The sequence below is a fragment of the Misgurnus anguillicaudatus genome, chromosome 2 (genome assembly GCF_027580225.2).
Source record: "Misgurnus anguillicaudatus chromosome 2, ASM2758022v2, whole genome shotgun sequence".
Lineage (NCBI taxonomy): Eukaryota > Metazoa > Chordata > Actinopteri > Cypriniformes > Cobitidae > Misgurnus > Misgurnus anguillicaudatus.
Window position 1 is genome coordinate 18,597,164 of NC_073338.2, and position 24,726 is coordinate 18,621,889.

The 24,726-nt window shown below is 31.3% G+C and overlaps 1 protein-coding gene across 7 annotated transcripts in view; it reads right to left on the reverse strand.

The window, feature by feature from the left end:
• LOC129441984 (M1-specific T cell receptor alpha chain-like) overlaps positions 1 to 23,898 on the reverse strand; it is a 55,535-nt gene extending 31,637 nt beyond the window's left edge. Inside the window, exons 1-2 of one of the 7 annotated variants that reach the window (XM_055201744.2) lie at positions 23,761 to 23,898; positions 23,110 to 23,201 (exon numbers count right to left, since the gene is read on the reverse strand). In XM_055201744.2, coding sequence (XP_055057719.2) covers positions 23,110 to 23,194 — 85 coding nt within the window. In that variant the 5' untranslated portion in view covers positions 23,195 to 23,201; positions 23,761 to 23,898. Of the gene's footprint in view, positions 1 to 3,998; positions 4,054 to 4,333; positions 4,377 to 10,997; positions 11,134 to 12,952; positions 13,024 to 14,685; positions 14,854 to 17,029; positions 17,085 to 23,109; positions 23,202 to 23,760 lie in introns of those variants that run through there. The other 6 variants (XM_055201747.2, XM_055201741.2, XM_073874036.1 and 3 more) reach the window with 6 other exon arrangements.
• Between the last annotated feature and the right edge of the window lie 828 nt (positions 23,899 to 24,726).

Genomic DNA, 24,726 nt, shown 5'->3' on the forward strand with positions numbered 1-24,726 from the left:
CTTTAAACTTTAGACAGAAACCTTGAAAATGTCTAATCTAAAGATCAAATCTAATAAATGAGCTGGGCAAATCACTTACGTGTCTCAACTATCAATTTCGTCCCTGTTCCAAAGATAATCTTTTCATATCCACCAGTCTTCACACAATGACAGTCCTCATAACAAAAACGTCTTCAGTAAGACGAATCAGGATTAGATGTTCAGATATTAAACTTACAGGTTAATGTACTCATGCACTATTAAAAAGTGCTGGATGGTTCTGTAAAGAACCTTTAACATCCATACAGTAGAACCTTTCTTTTACACAAAGCTTTTTGTTGTGGATAAAGGATCTATAGCCTATTAAAGGTTTTAAAAGAAATGGTAAGAATGAACTTTTGATTGAAATGATCTTTAGGGAACCCAAAGAAATTGTTCATCTATTGCATTGTTTTGAAGAAACTTTAATTTTGGAGTATAAGAATGTAATAAAGCAGACTGCTTGTGTTATGTGCTAACAGTAAATGCTGAACCTTAAGCTAAACTGATTTAAGATCTATAAAATAATGGTTACATGCCTACATGTTTTTATTTAAGAAATCTAGATATATTTACCAATTTTCAGTATTAGAAAATCAGGACACATCTTTTATTGTCAAATGGTCGCATGAAATCAGAGACCTGGCTTTTAGTTTTAAACCAAGAGTAAAAACCAACACTTTGCACATATATAAACACAACTTTGCTTTTTTTAAAAAAGTTCAGATTGATTTGTTTCTACTTACTTGGATTTATGGTTATTTTTGTTCCTTGACCAAAGACTATCTTATCAGAATATGTCACACAGTGTTAGCACCCATATCAATTATCACTTGTGACTAACTCAAACGCGTACTACTCAGAGAAAGTATTCAATTTAAAGTTTAGCAATTATTTCATTGTTTGTTTTTAATAGTATGTTTTTACAGTTTTGTCTGCAGAACTATAAGTGGAACATTGAAATTCTTTGGCTTAATTACATAAATCAACATGACTTAATGTTAACCTCGTTTAACAAATATCAGTGAAATGAAATAATAGTGTTTTATGAGAACTAAGCTGTACCTGAGTTGACGGTAAGTTTTGTTCCTTGTCCAAATATTACTTTCCGACCTCCAGTATCAGTCACACAGAGTTACACGGCAACACTAAAACTTCTTAAGACATCATGTCTGCAGCTAAAATGATTCTTATGGTTTCTTTACAAATCCCATTAAAACCATTAATTGTTTACACTACCATTACAAATTATGTAGTTTGTTTTGGGTCTTTTCCAGTGGGATTTAATGTTGTTCTATTGGTTTACTGGGAGAGACACACAGAGACAATTATAGTTTCCGTTAAAACCAATGCAATCCATATTATAACCATTAAATCTATTAGAATTTCTCTAGTTTATATCGTTTTAATCAGCAGTAATGCATGTTCTAATAAAGACCTAAAGTTTGATTTCTGTTTTCACAAAAAAAAGGTATAAGAGTTCTGTTTACCTTACCCAAAATAAATTCAAATAAACTTACTTGTTTCAATTGTCAACTTTGTGCCCGTCCCAAAGATAATTTTGTTTACTCCACTACCGTAAGTCACACAGTATTATACCACACAACAAAATCTACTGTATCAAGTCTGAGAAACAGCTGCACAGACTTTACTGATCCATAGAAATATTAGCAAAATATCCAATTAATGCTAACAAAACAAATATGCATTTTTTTTAACAAATTTTTGCTGTCGTGTCATAAAAACACTTGCATTTTAAGAACAATGTCACTTATCAGATTGGGGTTAATTTCACTTACTTGTAATAACATTAAGTTTAGTTCCACTTCCAAAGTAGATTTTGTAGTTTCCAGACACACACTGCATTTCCCTTGTGCAATTACTCAACACTTACTAATAGCATGAAATACCACTTATCTATGTAAAGGAGTCCAAAAGTAGTTTTATTTGTCTAGCATATCATGTTTAGTATGGGTTTAATGCTTTTTCCAAGATCTTTTTCGTTCATTTAGGTTCAAATTCTTAACTTACTGTATAGCTGTTATTATTCACTTACTTGTTACAACTTTAAGTTTGGTTCCTGAGCCAAAATAGATTTTCCAGTTATTTCCAGTCACACAATGTATTTCCTTTAAGCAAATACTCTACACGCTTATGTAACATAAAATATTTATATACTAAACTGGCAATGGGAATCCTGAATTGGTCTGTTACAGTTTGGAAATTGAACTAGACCTAATTTAGTTCAGATTACGTAAGATTATGTCAAAGGTTTACTTTAATAGAATAAACCAATTACTGTGTAATATACAGTAGATTTAACAGATAATGTAGGACTAAAGCTTTATTTACAATACGAGTAGATGGACAAATTTTCACTCACTTGTGTAAACTTCTAATCTTGTTCCAGACCCAAAGATGAGCTTTCCATATCCACCGCCAGCAGTCACACAGTGTTAAATCTGATAACTCTTTCCCTCAACACAAGATTGTTTAAATCTTCAACTCTATATGTACATTTTACCATTATTTGAAATCTAAACTTAACTTTCTATTCTCTGTTATGCCTTCATTTAATCATAGTATCAATTATTTTTTCAATTATTAAACACATTTTCTGTGTCTATAATCTATTTTTTAGTTTGGTAAATAGTGGCCTGAATATCCTGATATGGTTATGAACTGCATTAACTTTTGATATAATTATATTGTAAGAATACAATTATATTTTTTAAGACATTGAGTTATTGTTTTATGTCACTGTGTCCATAATTTGGTACAATTTGGTTGAATTTAAAGTTAGTTTTGTGTGATTTGGAGCTTTTTCAAAAATACTTTCATTGTGAACTTTAAAAAAAATATAAACTTTTCACAGCACTTTTTGAGGTTCCTTGGTTGCCACACTGGTGGACCCTTCTGAAGAACCTCTTGGCACCTTTCAGATCCTGCAATTACTATAAAACCTGCCAGTGGTTCCTAAAAGCCAGGCTAAAATTTAAATCAATAGCTAAGAGTAAATTAAAGGCTCCTCACAATGATCTACCAGTCTAGCAACTCGAAGAACATCGTTTCAAAGATCTTTTAAGTTTAACACTATATGTAATGTATTAAATACTATTGTCATTTATATTATGTTGACATTTAATAATTATGATACTTTAAAACAGAACCACTTACTTGAGTTAACAAGCAGATTTGTACCCTGGCCAAAAGTAACTTTCGCCCCAAAGTTATTAGACACACAGTGTTTAGTATCATTACATTTTCTGTGCTACTAGATTCTCCTATTATCATAAGGACTTGAAGACCAGTACTCTGGTTAACTAAAGCTAGCTTTATATCTTAAGACAGTTTAGAATCTAAGAAACAATGGATGATAATTAACTTACTTGTTTCGATGACCAGCTTTGTGCCTTGCCCAAAAATAAGCTTGTCTAACCCTGAACTAGTCACACATTAGGTCACCTCATAACAAAAACTCACCCAACGCCGCACAACAAATTGTACATTACTATTACTGTCACATCCACTGTTTATACATAATAACTGTCTCTAATCACATCTTCTATATATTTGAATAGTACATTTAATCTGATTTGAGGATTAATTTTAGACACTTACTAGAGTAAACTTGTAAATGTGTGCCTGATCCAAAGATTAGCTTTCCAAATCCACCACCAGCATCCACACATTGATAAGCTTCATAACATTTTCACCCTGCACATTTTGACTCATTCCTTAGCTTTTTTAGAATTTATTTATTTAGTTAGTCAGCTCTCTTTATAAAAACTGTGATCAGATTTGACTTATTTTACATATTTTGGTGTTGCTCTATAATTTTCTAATATTTTTAGTTTTGTAAATATTTGGTTTCTTATTGTTTTACCGTGTGTTGAAGAATGTGTAATTTTGTTAAGATCTAAAATGTTGTTTTAGAGGAAGATAAAGAATGAAATTAGGAAAAATACAGTTTTCCATACCTGAATATACGGTAAGCTTTGTTCCAGTCCCAAATATCATTTTATAACCTCCACTAGTAGTCACACAGCGCTAAACAGCTGTACAAAAATATCTCTAACTTTAAACCTAAACTTACGTTAAAGCCTCAACTCATTCTTGTTGTATTCTAACCAATTGCAAACATATTAACAAACTAACAAGTGTTGATAGTTACTTCATTGCATTTGAAGGGGTATCATGAAAATAATTTGTCCTAAATCTAGGTTGGGATCTTGAGATTTATCCTTTAATTTTGGGTTCAAACTTTTACAGCACAGAATAAAAAGAAAACGTAAAAGAAATTTTGCAATCTTACTTGATCCGATTATCAATTTCGTGCCCATCCCGAAGAATATTTTATTGACGTTAACTCCAGTAGTCACACAGTATATGACCACAGAACAAAAACTATGTAGCCTGTCTTAGTGGCAAATTGTGATCATTAATCTTAACCTGTCATAAGATATTTTACAGCTGAAGTATAGGATAAACTGAATTGTTGATTTACATAATGATTTACAAAAATGTTTTAATTGTTCTCCGACTGAATAAAAAAAAGCAACAGAGATGCTTCATCAACTGTATCAACTTTTGTTTTTTGGTAATAAACTGCCTTCTTTGTTTATATATACACCAAAGTGACACTGTAAGTATTGTTAGTAGGAATTAAACTTACTTGTTTGAATTACTAGCTTTGTGCCTGTTCCAAAAATCAGCTTTTGTAAACCTCCAGCATTCACACAGTATAATACAACACAACAAAATCCCTCAAACACTCATGCTTCATTCTTATACTGAAGACTCAGTAATGCACGACTGAAATAATAAATATATTTGATATACTAAAAAATATAATATCTTCATGTTTACGGTTGTTCTACTCTGTTATGATCATATTTTAATAATCTGTCCAAAGACATTCCTCAAAATGTATTATCCAACATGTTTAATATCACACGGATTAAACACGTACTAAATGGATACAAGTAAAAAATTTAGATTTAGAATAAACAGTTTTTTGATAAACAAAAACTCAAGTTCAGAAAAGTTTTTGATCGCTTGTGTCTCTTTTCCGCTGCCATTGTTTTGGCTTCTCAGTTCTATTAAACTTTTTGGTTTATTCTGTGTTTTATAGGCAAACATGATATGGCTAGTTCTTATTTTAACACTTTTAAAAACATTATTAACTAATAAAAAAGAAGGCATATGCTATTTTAAACAAAAATATTTTAAGTTTTACACTGTATGTAATGTATTAAATATTATATTATAATTTATATTATATTGACATTTGAATATTCTGATACTTTAAAACAAAACCACTTACTTGAGTTAACAAGAAGATTTGTACCTTGGCCAAAAGTAACTTTCCCTCCAAAGTTATTAGACACACAGTGTTTAGCATCATTACATTTTCTGTGCTACCAGATTCTCCTATAATCATAAGGACTTAAAGGCCAGTACTCTGGTTAACTAAAGCTAGCTTTATATCTTAAGACAGTTTAAAACACAGCAGAATCTAAGAAACAGTGGATGATAAATAACTTACTTGTTCCGACGACCAGCTTTGTTCCTTGCCCAAAAATAAGCTTCTCTAACCCTGATCTAGTCACACATTAGAGCACCACATAACAAAAACTCACCCAACACCACACAACAAAATGTACATTACTATTACTGTCACATCCACTGTTTATACATAATAACTGTCTCTAATCACATCTTCTATATATTTGAATAGTACATTTAATCTGATTTGAGGATTAATATTAGACACTTACTAGAGTAAACTTGTAAATTTGTGCCTGATCCAAAGATTAGCTTTCCAAATCCACCACCAGCATCCACACATTGATAAGCTTCATAACATTTTCACCCTGCACATTTTGACTCATTCCTTAGCTTTTTTAGAATTTATTTAGTTAGTTAGTCAGCTCTCTTTTAAAAAACTGTGATCAGATTTGACTTATTTTTCATATTTTTGGTGTTGCTGATTTTTTTAAATTTCTAATATTCTTAGTTTTGTAAATATTTGGTTTCTTATTGTTTTACCGTGTGTTGAAGAATGTGTCATTTTGTTATGTTCTAAAATGATGTTTTAGAGGAAGATAAAGAATGAAATTAGGAAAAATACAGTTTCCATACCTGAATATATGGTAAGCTTTGTTCCAGTCCCAAATATCATTTTATTCCCTCCAGTATTAGTCACACAGCGCGAAACAGCTGTACAAAAATATCTCTGACTTTAAACTTAAACTAAAGCCTCAAATCATTCTTGTTTGTGTTCGAATCAATTGTAAACATATTAACAAAATAACAATTGTTGATACTAATTACATTTGAAACGCTAAAATAATCTGACCTAAATCTAGGTTGGGATCTTGAGATTTATCCTTTTATTTTGAGAAAAAAAGTAGATAGACAAAGTTTTAGATACTCACTTGTGTAAACTTGTAATTTTGTTCCAGACCCAAATATTAGCTTTCCATATCCACTGCCAGTAGTCACACAGTGTTAAATCTGATACCGCTAACCCTCAACACAAGACTGTTTAAATCTTCAACTCTTAATATGTACATATTACCATTATGTGACAACTTTTACACTCTGTTATGCCTTCATTTAATTACAGTATCAATTATTGCACGTTTTTTGTGTCGTAATCTTTCATTTAGTTTAGTAAATAGCGGCCTAAATATGATTATGACCTGCATTACTTTTATTACAGTTGATATATTTATATTTTAAGAATAAAACTGATATCTTTTGAGACAATATGTCACTGTGTCCATAATTTGGTTGAATAAAATTTTTTGTGATTTTGAGCTATTTTAAAACTACTTCCATTGTAAACTTTTCACGGCACTATTTGGGGTTCCTCGGCTGCCACACTGGTGGAACCTTCTGAAGAACCTCTTGGCACCTAAATCTAGGTTGGGATCTTGGGATTTATCCTTTTATTTTGGGTTCAAACTTTCACAGAAAACGTAAAAAAAACTACTTTGCAACTTACTTGATTCGACTATCACTTTCGTGCCCATCCCAAAGAATATTTTATTGAGGTTAACTCCAGAAGTCACACAGTATATGACCACAGAACAAAAACTATGTAGCCTAAGATACTGTCTTAATGGCAAATTGTGATCATTAATCTTAACCTTGAGATATGAGATATTTTACAGCTAAAGTATAAGCTAGACCGAATTATTGCAGATTTACAAAAAATTTTTATTTTTTCTCCAATTGAATAAAAATAAGCAACAGAGATGCTTCATTAACTGTATAAACTTTTTTTGTAATAAACATCTTTTTTTTTAAATAAATAAATAATTAGCAGTATCATTAGTAGGAATTAAACTTACTTGTTTGAATTACTAGCTTTGTGCCTGTTCCAAAAATCAGCTTTTGTCCACCTCCAGCATTCACACAGTATGATACAACACAACAAAATCCCTCAAACACTCATGCTTCATTCTTATACTGAAGACTCATTAATACCTGACTGAAATAATAAATATATTTGATATACTTAAAAATATAATATCTTCATGTTTACGGTTGATATGATGTTTTACTATTTTAATAATCTGTTCAAAGACATTACTCAAAATGTATTATCCAACATGTTTAATATCACACGGATAACACATTGACTAAATTGATACATGAAGTAAAAAATTTAGATTTAGAATAAACAGTTATTTGATAAACAGAAACTCATGATCAGCAAAGTTTTTGATCGCTTTTGTCTCTTTTCCGCTGCCATTGTTTTTATTGGCTTTTCAGTCCTATTACATTTTTTGGTTCATTCTTTGTTTTATAGGCAAGCATGATGGCTAGTTGTGATTTACCTAGGTGGTTTTAAATTAATCCATGTTTATTCTAGTTCCCACTTTTTTAATACATGATTAAAAATTAGGCTTGTGTTATTTTAAACCCTATCCACAAAAACTTCCCAGTAGTGTTCTATAAATTCTTCATTTGTGATCCTGTCTGTGATATGTCATTGATTTCAATCTTTGACACGATCTTACTCAGTCAATATTAAAGATATTAAGGTTAACAGACTGCTCTTTGGATTATGTATGATGATTTTATAAGTCAGGAAATCATAAAAAAATGACTTTAGCATGGTTTTCACAGACTGGATCACATGTCATTTCTCAACAAAAACATTGATTTCATGAGTTTTTGCAATTTACTTACTACTTTCAACAATCAGTTTGGTTCCAGAGCCAAAAGAGATTTTCCAGCTTCCAGATTGAGTCACACACTATACTTTATCCCTACAGTAACTTACTGACAGACCTCTACTATTGGAATTATAAAGGTAAGTTTTTTCATTTAACTCCATAACTTACCCTATTATATTTAACGCAAAGTTTAAGAAAGGGTATATGCCTACAACATCAATTCAAATTTGTCTAATATTCATCCAAATATATGACCATAATTTTTTCAGAATATTAGCTTCCCACAAGAACAGTAAAACAAAACACAAACGAGAACCCATTTCTCAGAAAATAATTGACTTACTTGTTTCAACTATCAGTCTTGTGCCTGTCCCAAAGATAACCTTATAAAGTCCACTTCCAGAAGTCACACAATGTAGCATCACTCAACAAAAACTAGCAGGCTTGAGAGACTTAAACATGCCCGATCACTTGCCATTAACAGTTAACTGATCGTACCTAATTAAAGCTTATTAAATATGCTTGTAAAGTGCAGTACGGAATGAACATTAGTACATATAGAGATAAATAAATATGGTACTTGTAAATGTAGTATGTAACTGAAATAGTTTGCCTAAATTAGATTTTTTTGAGAGGTGTACTGACATGATAACTGCTAACTAAAACATCTGTACTGTTAAAACATTGTTAGTTTGTATATTTTTGCCTATAAATCACTTACTTGTTTCAACCATCAGTTTGGTTCCAGATCCAAAATAGATCTGTTTAAGTCCAGATAAAGTCACACAATGTGGTTTACTCAAACAATAACTTACTTTTTTTAAAAACTGATCTTTTTCAAATGATCAAGTGATTTAATCTATAGTAAGGTATAATATAATATATCATACATTTTAAATATTGTAGAGCTATAAAAGACTCATGGACTGTGTTTGCTAGAAGATTTGAACGGCCAATGGCAAAAGCCAGCTAAGAAAACGGATAAATATAGCAATATAGCTCACTATAAACAAAATATATGAGAGAAACTGTGAGAACAACATACGGCTATGAGAACACAAAAGAGCGAATTAATAAGCATTACTTACTTTTTTCAATTATTAACTTTGTACCTGCTCCAAAAGTGATCTTATATGCAGCTCCAGAAGTCACACAATACAACAGCTTAATACTAAAACCTTTCAACATAACAGTCATAAGTTCAGTTTTTACTAGTTTACTGTAGTTTCGTGTATTTTAAATATTAACATCCATTTTTATCATCTGAAATGTACAGTACATTTTGTGGATTAACTCTATTATCTAAAGTCACTGGGTTTTTTTTAAATACGGCCTCATTTATTTTTATTTTACGATTGTGTCCTATGTTTACGTTAAGACAACTAGCATTAAAAAAATAAATTCTGTTTACTCACTTTTATTAACATGCAATTGTGTGCCAGACCCAAAGATCAGCTTTCCATATCCACTTCCATCATTCACACAGTTAAAAACATCATAACTTTAACTGACCACAGTGTTCTGGATGAGAAGTTTAGCCTGTACACTGATTTATCAAAATACTAAAAATTTCATTTAGTCCTTGACTAACCTTAATGTACAGAAAACCTATAAAAGTTATTGCATATGTTATTTGTGTACTGTAAAGCCTAATGCAAGTTGAAGTAATTTCTAATTTTATATGTTTATAATAAGAAGAGAATAAGAGGGGAACTAATTTTACCTGAATTTATGACGAGCTTTGTGCCTTTCCCAAAAATTAATTTCTGTGCCACAGTCACACACAGTTATAAAGCCACACAAAAACATGCTGACTGCATGCCTAATGGGAAACCAAATGCCAACACCAATATACAATATAAAATAAAAATGTTTAACTTGTAAGATTATTAGTTTGGGTTAATGTAGCTTTCTCATCAGGTTTTATCCAAGTAAATACTTGATTTGATTTTTCAAGCAATTATCCAAAACCGGGTATTCTAAAAGACACTGAACATCCCTATGCAAATATTACACTATAAAAAATGCTGTATTATTATTAACATAGCCTTGGGTCAAAAGGGGACAAACCCAGCTGTTGGGTTAAATTAACCCAGAAAATCTTTATATTTAACCAAACAATGGGTTAAAACTGCCCAGCATTTTGGGTTGAGACAACCCAGCACAAGTAAAATTACAAACTAACAGGTTGGGTTTATCCTTTTTTGACCAAATGCGGGGTTGTTAAATATAAAAAATGTTCTGGGTTAATTTAACTTAACGGATAGGTTTATCTCTTTTTGACCTAGCATTTTTAGAGTACATTTGGTGCCGGGTAAGTATTAATTAACTTACTTGATTCGATAATCAGCCGTGTTCCTGTACCAAATATAAGCTTGTATCCATCTCTATTCACACATCCCCAAACCAAATAACAAAAACTAGAGATACCTAAACTCATACATTCACAACTATTATTGTTTAATACATGTCTGTTGATTAGACTTAACTTTTTCAATAGGTCTTAATACAACATTAATTCTCTAGTCATGAACATAGTTAAACAGCTATTCATTTTGTCTATCTTCTGAAAACAATCCTTTTACGTTAACTTCAAGTTTGACTGTCCAGTCCACTATGATTTTTGGAAAAAGTTGGCTGTGCAACTTTTAGACTAGTTGTAGTAGTCTAGTAGTTTTATAAAAGCAAGTTGAGATTGTTTCATTTGGTATGATGATAGCAATATAATGGAACTAAATTTTATACAATAAGGAATTTAATAAACAGCATTGATAATCATGAACTTACTTGTTTCAACTATCAACTTTGTGCCGCTCCCAAATATAATCTTGTTACCTCCACCTCCATAAGTCACACAATGTAAGACCACAAAACAAAAACTATATGACCTCTTTGGCTCTTTGTTCATAACCGATTCATATGTGAATGCTAATCATTGCTAATTAAAATAGTTAATTAATTCAAAATCTATAAATTTCTAAGTGAAAGCCATTTATTGTTTTTAAAATGTGGTCTTTTCACTGCTCAGCTATACGCACCGCATTGCTGGCAATAAATACATTCATATTGAGAACTACATCAATTATATTAACCAGCTAGTAATGTTGTTTTATATAACGATCTTGGTAACTGATTTACAGAAACGATTTGTCATGTTTCTTATCTCTCTACTCATTTGCAAAAATGTTGTTTTTCCAAATGTAGCGACATAAAGCATATTATTGCCTTCAAAACAACGTTCTATTTTAGAACAAAAAGTGACTGTAATACACGTCAGTGATTCTTACTGAAAAATGTACCCATAATATTTCTGGTAATATAGAAATGGATATTTTCCAGCAATAAGCCAGTCAATGTAAAAGAAAAATATAGATGGGAAATGCAAAATGAAATCAATTTTACCTGCATTTACAGTGAGCTTTGTGCCTTTCCCAAATATTACTTTCTGTATGCCAGTACCAGTCACACATAGTTATTACACCACACAAAAACATGCTTGCTACAAGCATGAAGCACCTACCGTACACCTTTAATAATAAAGGTGCTACACAATGCCATGGAAGAACCTTTAACATCCACAAAAACTTTTTGTTTCACACATTTTTATAGTGGAAAGAAATATTTCTTTTAAGAAACACTAACTGGAAGGTTCTTTGGGGAACCAAAAATTATTCTTCTATGGCATCAGTGCAAAGAAACTAAGCATTTTATTATTTTAAGAGTGAACTATATTTAAAGATGATTGTAAATTTCTTACTTGATCTGACGACTAGCTGCGTGCCTGTCCCAAATATAAGCTTATTGTTTCCACCAAAAGTCACACAGTACAACACCACACAGCAAAAACTACTCTAGTGCTCTACATCAATTTATCTGAGCTATTATCCTAAAATAGCCTACACTTCGGTACCAAAACGTTTAAGTTTTGGGTTGAGATTTTGTTATATAAATTAAAGTGTTATTTATAATATGGATCTAATAGGTATAGCAAAGTGGCTACAGGTTAATAATACTTAATGCATTTAAGGACAATGTTTTGTGTTCTACTGTTGTACTGTAAATTCAAGGTACTTTAAAGTCTCTATTTTGTATCAAAAGAAAATCAGGAAGGCTTTCAATAGCCAGTAGCTATGCATAATGGATCTACTGTTCAAATAAAATTTCTGACATATTTAGTCAGTACTAACAAAGCACAACTAATCTAAAATATACAATAATGTATTCACAGTGATTTAAGCAGATTTAAACATGATAGACTTACTTGAATCAACTATTAATTTTGTGCCTCTCCCGAATATAACCTTGGTTGCGCCTCCAGTATTCACACAATGTCAAACTACACATCAAAAACCCCAGTCACAATGGACACGCATCTGTACTGTAGGTTTTGTTTAAACTATTAAAGTCACACTGAATAAATACAGTATTTGTGCTTTTAAACTCTAAACCCTATATAACCATATATTTTCTTAGTTTTTATCTGTTATTCAGGTCACTGACGTACATAATATCTATTTGATTTTATGTTAGATAAAGTGTATCATTTCATAGAACAGCATAAAGCTTTACAGATCGAGAGTACCTGCGCACACAATGATATTAATGTTGTTTTAAAGTGCTCCAACAGCACATATTTAGTCACACAATCCTACACTGTAGTGCTTACTGATAGGTATAACATAATACAAACACGATTTTAGTATAGGTAAATAGATTAAAATGTTATATATTTAGTCACTTACTACTTTCAACTGTGAGTTTGGTTCCAGAGCCGAAGTACATTTTATAGCCTCCAGTTTGAGTCACACACTGGATTATCTCCCTACAATAACGTCCTCATATAATGTAATGCATTTCCACTATTATAAATACTTAAAGAATGTATACTACTAATCAAATAGTACGCAATACCATTCCAAAATTCACATCAGTATGTTTTTATCTTATTAAATGACAAACCATTATGTTTAAAACATTCTCAATCGCTTGACATTTGCCTCAAAATCAGACCCAATGTTACTAAAGGTCCCTATCGCGATTTCTATACAAGTTGTTTTCAGTTGCTAACATCTGCCACAAAATCTGTCTTTAAACCAATATAAAATTATTACTATTATAAGCTTTCATTTTACCCAAAAGTTACTGGGTGCAGCTGTAGCGTGCCATAGGAAAACTGGCCCTCCAGTTATTATTCATCATATTAATAGACTAAATGTTTTATAGTCAATAAATAGTTTTTTTATATTAAATTCTAATTTAATATTTTCCATTTTTCTGTGGATGTTTTTCTTTGTCATTCACATAAACCTGCTTTGCAACAATGTAACATTGTAAGAAAGTGGCATATAAATAAATCTGAACTAATTTCAGACTGAACTGAAAAATTCGGCACTGACAATCATGTAATTACTTACTTGCTTCAACTATCAGCTTTGTGCCTGTTGCAAAGAAAATCTTGAAGCCTCCACTTCCAGTCACACAATATACAACCATGCAACAAAAACTTACTGGAAACTATAATCAGCTCACTTGGCATTGCTTATTATTAAAAAGTTACAACCAATTTCAGCATTGAATTATCAAAAGTTTCAGAGTAATGTATGTTATTTGCAGTCTAATTGGCCATTTTGTTGGAGTACTATATGCCTATAGGTCTATTTCTAAATCTACATCAATTTATGTTCCGGACTGCAATATACAATAAAAATATTACATCTATACGATGACAAAAATTATTTTATACAAAAGCACTTACTTGCTTCAACTATAAGTTTGGTTCCAGAGCCAAAATAGATTTGATTGAGGCCAGACAAAGTCACACAACGATGTTCACCAAGACAATAACATACTACTATACATAACCAATTATACCTTCAATTAGGCCAATTAGAGAATTAAATCAATTAAATAAATGAATTAGGATCCATTACAAAATTAACAAATAACTAATATAAACTATTTTAATGTTCAAAACTTTTTGGGGTGGTTTCCCATACTTGACTTAAGCATAGTCCTGGTCTAAAATGCATGTTTGGGCAGTCTTAACTTGCGCTGACATATCTTAAAATATATCACTGACATTGTTTTGTCAGAAGATGCACACCTGTAATATTTTTTGTAAGGTGTGTTTATAAAAACTACTTAAATGTCCTAATATAACAAAAGCCTAGTCTTGGCTTAATCTAACCCCTGTCTGGAAAACTACTTTAATTTAAACTATTAAAAATGTCATAAATGCACACTTAAACTTTTAGAAAAGTAATAAGACTTTCTATTGAGAAGGGCCACTGGTAGTATTGGTTATTTTAAGTCTAAGCTTATTTTAGAATGAAACAATCGTATCTCCTTAGGATAGATTTTGTTTTGTAAGTTTACTATTTACTGTATGCGACACCAACAAAGAACAGCACAATTATCAAATGTGACACTTTTGTGTATATAAAGACATGCATTAACATCACTAAGATTAACAAACTTGGTTCGATTATCAACCGTGTGCCTTTTCCAAAGATTACTTTATAACCACCACCACCAGCAGTCACACAATATGAAAACACACAACTAAAACCTCTAGACACAAGAATCACAAGTCTGCTCTTCAGATTAATCTGCATTCTTGTAAACTTTGTAAAGTGGAATATCAGCAAATGTTTTGGTTTAATGACTTTGTTATTATAATCTGGCCAGCCTGATCTCACAAATTTCTCATGCATTATTTTGCTTAGTTTTGCGTGACATTGTCACGTATTTCCACCATTTTACGTGCCCCTACCACGACTTTCTTTTCCGTCTCAGTTTCACGTATTGGTTACTCAACTGTTTTTCCTATTTTCTTACAATTGTCGCTTCGGTTTGGGGTTAGAACCACTTTCTGTTATATAAAATTACATCCTAACACAAACCCAACTCTAACCCTAACATCAGGCGACAATGGTTCTTAAAAACCATACGAAAAATAGTATAAACACTTTAAGAGACATGGTAACGCAAACAGCAAATCTAACCTCAAACCGAAACGACAATTGTTTAAAGGAAAAACTATTTAGTAACCCATACATGAAACTGTCACGGAAATGAAAGTCGTGGCAGGGGCATGAAAAATGGTGGAAATACAGGACAATGTCACGCAAAACTGAGCAAAATAATGCGTTACTATTGCACAGAAATTTGTGAGATCAGGTTGAATCTGGCACATTCTGAGAAATTCCTTATTATAAATCACAAATTAATTGAATGTAAAATGGCATCCTACATCATTTAGACTTATATCACCTATTGCTGCTTTCATTACAAATGTAGAAAAGTTGGATTTTGTGTACTCACTTGAATTTACATGCAATTTTGTGCCAGATCCAAAGATGACTTTTCCATATCCATCATTCACACAATGTGAAGCATCATTACTTTAACTGACTAGTGCACTCGATGCTTATATTTCTATTTCTTCTTATCTATTTTAACACACTAAATATACTACATTTTCTTACATACTTGATATAAAGTCCAAGTCTTAACGAAGGTATTACAAAGTTCACTAATAAGCAATAATGCAGTTGGAATATTTTTGTTTATACATTAGACAAGAGTGTAAAGTGAAAAATAAAATAAATTTTACCTGAATTTACAATGAGTTTTGTACCCTTCCCAAATATTACTTTCTCAGCTCCAGAATAAGTCACACACAATTACACTGCTATACAAAAACATGCTGGCTGTTTAAGGGGAACAAACTTTAGTTTACACTAAGCTGTCTAACTTTCTTGTAACTTTATATCATTCTGTGTAACTTTACGATCATTCTGTAATGTAGTAAACTGAAAATTTTATTACAGAATTATCTTAAAGCTATATAAAGTTCAAATTTTCCTTGAAGATGACATAACTATTCAACAATTTTCCTGTGCGGACAACATCAATATACATTAAACAGGCTTTACCCAAAGCTAAGGAATGCCTAACTGTTTCTCGCTTGCGGTATACAATCTTTCAGACTTTGTCCAACCAGCCGCATCCCTTACAATATTCAAGAAAGAGCTAAAACATATATTTTCCATAAACACTTGACACAAACATGTTGAATGTGCACTAAAAATAACACAATTTTCAACCTCTTTCTCCAACCTCTAACAGGTATTATGTCTTTAACAATTTTTTAAGCTTTTTATCTTAGCACTTCTCATATTATTGCCTCTTTAGGATGAAAACCTTCCTGATTTTCACTTATTTGAATGCCTTAATGTAATATGCATATTATAAATGTGCTTGTTTTAGGGACATAGTGACATGGTTAGCTGTTATTAAAACTTATTAAACTTATTTTAAACACTAAATTTGCATTCATGCCATAGTGATTTCAATGTACACTGCAGTTTACATTTTGTTTCAAGAGAACCTGGTGGCATGCAATATTTAGGGCTGCCTTTAGCATAATGTGGATTAATGTTTAAGATGATTTGAATGGCACTTTTTTATTGAAATCAATGAAATGGAAAAAAAATTTAGTTGCTACTCTCCCTAATAAACATACTTCAGAGACAAAGTGTGTAAAGGATGCGCTCTTATGCAAGCAGTACAGTGTATGAACTTACTTGTTTCTACTGTTAATTTTGTGCCTCTCCCAAAATTAAGTTTAGACAGTCCACCAGCAGTCACACAAAATGAAAGCGCACAACAATAACCCTTTACAAGCAACACATACTTATTTTCAGACTTTCAAGTTATGTCTGCCTTCATGTAAGCAATTCAATTAAACCAATTTAATTCTAGATCAAATCTAAGTAATAATGCACTGTGTGCAACACTGATCAACATTAACTTACTTGTCTGGATTATCAATTTTGTGCCTGTCCCAAAGAACATCTTCCCTGCAACTCCAGTATTCACACAATGTGAGACCACACATCAAAAACCCTCTCTGACATCGCTCACAAAGTCCAAGTTTTGCTAATGCAATAAAACTAAATGTTTAAAATCTGTTTCGCTGAGTATCGAGCACACTGACACACTCCTTTACATAATAAAATAACAAAAGAAATATAAGTTTATGAGAATCCATATCAAGCACTTACTTGATTCAACTGTTAGTTTAGTTCCAGAGCCAAAATACATTCTTCTGTTTCCACTAGCAGTCACACACCAGTTTGGACTTTAACAATAACTCACCGCTCTTGCATGAATCAATGCTAAGTGAAATGCACTCCACTACATTAATTCATTTAAAATATATTTTATCTTCTATTATAAACAATGAATATCTTGTAAATGTCTCTGATGCTCCTTGGGAATAAAACTTATAATATTGACTGGTGTGATGTTAAACTGAATCCTAAAATAACACATATGCATCTATGGGACGTTTGTTGAGATTTTAACAAGGTAATAAAGAAATGGCTCTCTAAAAAACTTGTGACTGTGCATTTTAGTGTAGTAAAAGGCAAAAATAAATGTATCTATCTGTATTACAAAAATGTACTAATTGCGGTGCATGTGCGACAGATAAACCACATGTTGTTTACATGAGAATGAATTACCCAGCCGTACATGACTTAACCATGGAAAGCAATATACTAGGAAAAACTATATATTAAAAGTTTGTAACGTATATAAACAAATACTTGCCTGATTCAACAAGTTTTTTTCCAGCACCAAAAATAATTTTGTAGGTTCCTGTATTCACACAAAGCTACAATCTATATCAAATACCCCATACCCCACTGATCTGGATTTTTACTTACTTGAGATAATGGTAACTTTTGTCCCTTTGCCAAACACAAGTTTGTCCGAAGTAGTCACACAGCATTACAGGCTTTGACAACAACCTGTGACCTACTACAGTATATTACTACAAGCTATAATCAATAACTCATTATTTCTATAGGTTCTGTATACTTTAGTCCACATGAGATCTTTTATCTTTATCTGTATGGTTCTATAAAGATCATTTGACATCTACAAAGCTATTAGTGTTGCATATTAAATATTATTTTTAATCATCTTAGACTTAATATAAAAAATTACACCGATTTCGCTAACCCATAGCCACACATATGACTAAACCAAATGAGACAAAACAACAAAGACACAAAAATTCAAATTCTTAGCTGCCTTACATTTTTGTGTTGAATCAACTCAGATTTCCAGGTCATTTCAACTCATTATTATTTGAAATGCTACAACTTATAAAATGAAGTTGACATATTTTAACAATATTTTTAGTCAAGATAAATAATAGTAAGTTGAAATGACTTGTTAACCGGATTTGATTAAACAAAAAAAATTGAAGGCAGCAAATCATTTTTTAAAGTGCAATGTACTGTAATAAAGACACAAATGATGTAAACTGCTTAGACAAATACTCGCCTGATTCAACAATGAGTTTTGTTCCACTTCCGAAGATAATCTGGTTAGTATTTCTATTCACACACAGCTACAGCCTATAGCAAATACTCTATACTCATATCCACACCAGCTATACCTTTAAGTAAATAACTATATCTGGACCTAAACAGACTGAAAGGGAACCAAAAATGGTTCTTCTACACAAGTGTATGAGCAACTAAAACTATTTACATTTTAATAGGGCTGTGGACATTTCTTATTGAAGTGTAAAGCTTCGTACCTGAATTTACAGTCAGTTTTGTTCCGCTTCCAAAAAATATCTTCCAATTTCCTCCACTACTAGTCACACAGTGATTTATGCACTTACAAATACACACTGATGGCACCAATATAAATGTATATAAATATAGTAATGCAATTGAAAATGCAATTTGATGGAATTTAACTTTTTTGCAATGAATCCCTATACTTGTCTTTTCTAAGCATCTCCAGTATGCACGTTCATAATATTGCACATGCTTGCTAATATTCAAAGATGTTAGATACTCAAAATACTCACTTGACTGAATTTGTAAATCTATTCCTGGTGCAAACAGCAGCTTGCGATATCTACCGCCAGAATTCACACCGTGTAAAACAACATGTACTTTACCTATCTGAGCACAACAGCTGTCAGTCACCAAACTCTAGCAACTTTAGGTAGCTAATTTGTTCATTACATACTGATATAACTACTTCAAGAGTTAATATAAAGATGAAAGGCAGAATATTTATTACAATCAACCCATAATATGGCACGGCACTCTGCACAGAATGGTACTAAACCCTTTAAGCAATAGATACCAAAGGCTTTAAATCCAGTAATTCAGTGTGTGCCCCACAAACCAAATTTAATTTTACACAAAGACACAAAAACTGAAATATGCCCAATGTAATAAACACAAAGTATTTTGATGAAAACTACTCGCCTGATTCAACAATAAGTTTTGTTCCACTGCCGAAGATAATCTTGTCAGTATTTGTATTCACACACAGCTACAGCCTATAGCAAATACTCCATACTCATATACACACCAGCTATACCTTCAAGTAAATAACTAACTAACACTTAAATAGTAAAAGTTGTAAAAGAGAGATATTGTGCTTGTAATATTATCATTTACAATGCCATGTACTTATTCCTTGGCTATTAGGGAAAATAAGATTTTTATGACCTATTTTTATGTTATTCTCATTCACCTATTAACAGCCTACAATGTGTCTGGGCGCAACAGATTTTCAAATGACCCCTTAATATGCACACAAACTATAGCATTAAAATTAAGTCTGCACTATACAGTATATATCGTTTTAGCATTGACATCGCAATGTGTGCATCTGCAATAATCACATTTCTGAACCTGCAGAGCATTTTATTTTTAAAGTAAACTATTTTGGATGCCTGTCACCATTTAACCTTGTGATAGACTTTGTGTCTGGTCACCTGACAAGTGGTGTGTAAAACCATTACGCAACTATTTTCTCAAGTTGCCATCCCAGAGCAATACAAAAAATGCTCAAGAGAAGTTAATTCCTCTCAAACAGAGCTTTTAAGTCATCTGGCGAATCATATAGTATCTCTTATATAATTTACATTGCAAAAAAACAAAACACTGTGATGTCAATATCGTGCAGACCTAATTCAAATGAATGTATTCATATCAGTGAAAGATACACTTACTTGTCTCTACAATAAGCTTTGTTCCACTCCCAAATGTTATCTTTGCACCAGCAGCATTCACACAGTTTCACGTCTCTAATCAAAAACCTCACTGTGATTCCCTTCTGGAATATTTTATTTAATTAAATTTATTGCTTGATAGCTACATGCATGCATGCATGCGTCTTTGGCTTTGTTACAAAATACATTGAAGTGTAAAACATCCCCTTTTAAACTTTATACCACATGATAACTACCTGTTAGAATAAAGTTGGTTTTATACAAATGAATGCAGTACATTGCATCTAATGTTTATATCATTTCTATTTTTTTACTAACACAATTTTCTGAATCGACTTACTTGAGGAGACGATAAGATTGGTTCCATAACCAAAAATCAGCTTATTTCCACCACCAACATTCACACAGCAGATCACTCAATTACAATAACCATGTCCTCCATTTATTCAGTTATAAACTACATTAACACAGAAAACACTTACCTTTGTTTATAGGATTTCAATATTTTTTTACCAAGCACTTAGAAAATATAACAACTGAAAAGATTACCAAAAATAATAAATCAGATTAGTGCAATGGCTGTCGCACATGAAAGTAATCATGTTCATTTTACTTACTGGTTTGAATTTGCAGCTTGGTTCCTTTTCCAAAAATTATTTTGTCTACATCGCTAGTCACACAAAGCAATACTCCATATCAAATACTGCCAAACACTAACTGCGATTCTTTACACAATATAAGAATAAATTATTTTAGTTTTTATTTATACGCTTTAATAAGTACAGCCATGTAATAATATCAGTACAAATACAATGTATTATTGCTATAAAAGCATGTAAAATGTAATAGTTTCAGCTTTCCTCTGTTTTTACTTTATTAATTTTAATAAGTTTATACTTTATAAGATCTAATTATTGAATTTTAGTAAGTTTTAAGATTTTTAAGAGTTTTTAAGAAAATTCTGGATTACATTAACAAAACTCACTAAGTTTTTTTACAACAACACAACTCTCAAGATCTTTCATTTGTTGAATTTTAAGTGCAAACTTACTTGAATCGATGAAAAGTTTGATTCCTTGACCAAAGATTATTTTTCCATTGGTGCCTGCATTCACACATGGCTATACATCTATACATAAACCTATGTACGAGATGCAACGTCTAACCACATACTTTCTAGCTTCTTATGTGTTAAATCTGTCTAATTTTACATTCACAGTGTTTGCCAAATGTACTTTTTTGTTAGATATAATATGTTTTTGTGTAAACAAGAATGCAGTACTTGAAACAGCATGTATACTGTTAGTTAGTCTCTGATCTTTAACTTTTTAAATATAGTAACACATTTACGTACATGCTTATTTATAGTTTATAAATGAATAATTATAATATTTTCATAAACAATGAAAACAGAAACTTACTTGAGTCCACAATTAGTTTCGTGCCAGTTCCAAAAATAATCTTGTCATTCCCTCTAGACACACAAAGTTATACACCATAACATAAACTCACTATGCCTGTCCTGTATCCATAAAACTGTCATTTGTGACAATATATTGAATGCATTAAAATGAATTTCAAAACAAATACTCTACATTCTATTATAATGCAAATGTAAACATTTAAATTGGACCATAAAGATTTTTTATCATTAAGATGTACACTGAAAATGAAAACTGAAGACGATTGTGTCAGGGGAGATCTCTCAAATATTGGCATACGTATGCTTTTTGACTTCACATAAAAAAGTGTTTGTTCGATTACTAAAAAAGATTTAATTTACTTCCTAAAGTTAAACTGTTTAAGTTCTGTCTACTAACTATTAGCTGCATTAACCAACTCTGATTTCAGTTAGTTTACACAAAATAGCAGATATAAACATAAACATAAAAAATAACCATTTAGGTAATTTGGACATCAAGATTATCCTTTAATTTACAAGCAAAAGTGAAAATGAAACCTGAATGTTCTTGTTTAACCTCTTACATCTGAATTCAGTGATTTATTTTATTATTTTCAATTTTGTGAGAAAAAGAAATACAACTTACTTGATTCCACAATAAGCTTGGTACCTTGGCCAAATATCACCTTGTTAACACCTATGGCATTCTCACAGTGCTTTAATGCCTAACAAATACCCCCTTAACATGGAGAACGGCAACTTTGATCACCAAAGACTGATATAATATATTACTTCTAAAAATAAGTTAATCTTTGTCTAGTCATTGTTCAGTGACTTCTGGTACGATTGACAGTAATAAACATTCATTCAAAAGAATATTCATTGCATCAATTATTTTACTTTTTACAAATACTGTACAGTAAATGTGGTATTATTAGATTATTATTAGTTTTTTCCTTGTTGTTTGAACATGTTGTTGGTATTTTTAATTTCTTGTTTTGTGGTTATAGAGTTATGGCTGATTTATTTTTATTTTTCCTTTTTATGCAAACCTTGTTTTTAACTTTTTTCTTTTATGACAAAGTCAACGTCAAAGAAAGAATTATAAAACTCACCTGTTTCTATTCTAAGTTTTATTCCACTCCCAAAGATGATTTGAAGTCCCTGTTTATTCACACTACAGCGAACAGCATGACAAATACCCTCACCTAAAAATCCACTCATCTGATTGATATTTTTCAAAGTAAATTATAGTGGATAACTATAAATACATTGATTTCATTCATAAGCTTTAAATGATCACAAGCTGTTATGATTACTATGGTAATTTAGTGCTCATTATTTTGTATTTTTCATTAACCAAAAATATAAAATATAGTTTCAGAAAACATTTCTATGCTCTAAAAGTGTGATTGTAAGTTATTAAAGGGATTACTCACTGGACTGCACAATTAACTTTGTTCCAGATTCCATAAAGAAGTTGAAGCCAGATCCAGACGACCACAGTGTTGCATCCTCAGACATAAAACCTCTCGTCACAGGACAGACATAAACAAGTTCGTTTTTACACTTAAACTCACTACTAATATTCTAAAATAATGCATACACTATACCATTATAACTTTTCTATTATAAATATAATAATTTACCATAAATTCCACTAATAACATGTCACTAATTTACCTTCATCAGTTATTACTTTAAACTACTTAATGAATTATGTAACTGATGTTAAACACAGCAAGAGAGAAAATACTTTATAAATAGCTTTATAAAATCACTAGTAATACTGCATTAATGCTTAAATGACCTCACATATGTGATCCAGTCTGTAAAAGCCCAGCTAAAGAAGTCATTTACTGTTAAAATCATGCAGCATAAGTTAAAGAGCATTCAGTAAAAATATAGCCTTTATATCTTTAATATTGACTGATTCAATGAGTGAAATCAAACTCTGATGCTCTTATAATTAGATTATAAGCCTGAATTTGACAGAAAAAGTCACATATACATAAAACGGGATATTTCACAGTAAAGCCCATTTAATACATGCATACATACAACTGAAGATCAGTTAGGTTAATTCTTACCCGAGTTTCCATCCTCAGATCCTGCATACTGTATCAGATCCTAGGATAATTCAGCACTTCCTGTACATAAAACACTGATTAAATGCATTTCATATATGTATGAGTTTAGCTACATATGTCACTACTAAAACATCATTCCAAACCAAAGCACAAAAAAATGTGAACCCTGAAAATGTAGCCTATGTGAAGATAACAGTTCAAATGGGAGATAGATGGTAGTTCAGATCTTGAAATAGACAGCAGTGTTCTACTGGCCTAGTTTGACTTTGACATATGGGGCACATCTCATTATTTTTGTACATGGATAAGCAATGTCTGCACAAGAAGGGTTTATTTGTCCGTTTTGTAGATCTGCTCTGTTTGTAGCTCTAAAACCAAAAATTGAGCATACAATCTGGAATTCTTGGATTTCTAAGAAAATGTATAAGTAATTAAACACAGACCTTAGTTTAAATCAGACATTTATACCAAGTAGAGCTCTGTAAGGATTACACAGACTGTCCAATTTGTCAGGCCAGTAAACTCACACCTTTTGGTAGTTCTGGTTCTCATTTACAAAAAACTTACTTAAACACTGCTACTTGAGCAATTTTCTAAAGACACATATATCAAAATTTACTTCTGATGTATATGAAGGTGTGTGATTTTCAATGTTTGTGACTTTGACATTTTTGGTAGCACTTTACAAAAATTTTATTTGTTAATATTACTTGCGCACATTAGCTAACACTACACTGTAAAAAAATTCAGTAGAAATTACAATGTTATTGCAGCTGGGTTGCCGGTAATTTACCATAGATTTAAATTTATGTTATTGGCAAGAGTTGGTTCAAAGTTAAATACATTTTTAAATATTAACAAGTCTTTATCTTTACAGGATAAAACTATACAATAACAGCCTCACTCAAAGCATTCTGGGAACCAGAAATCATCATGAACCTTTTTCTGTTTTTTGCTTCAGATTTT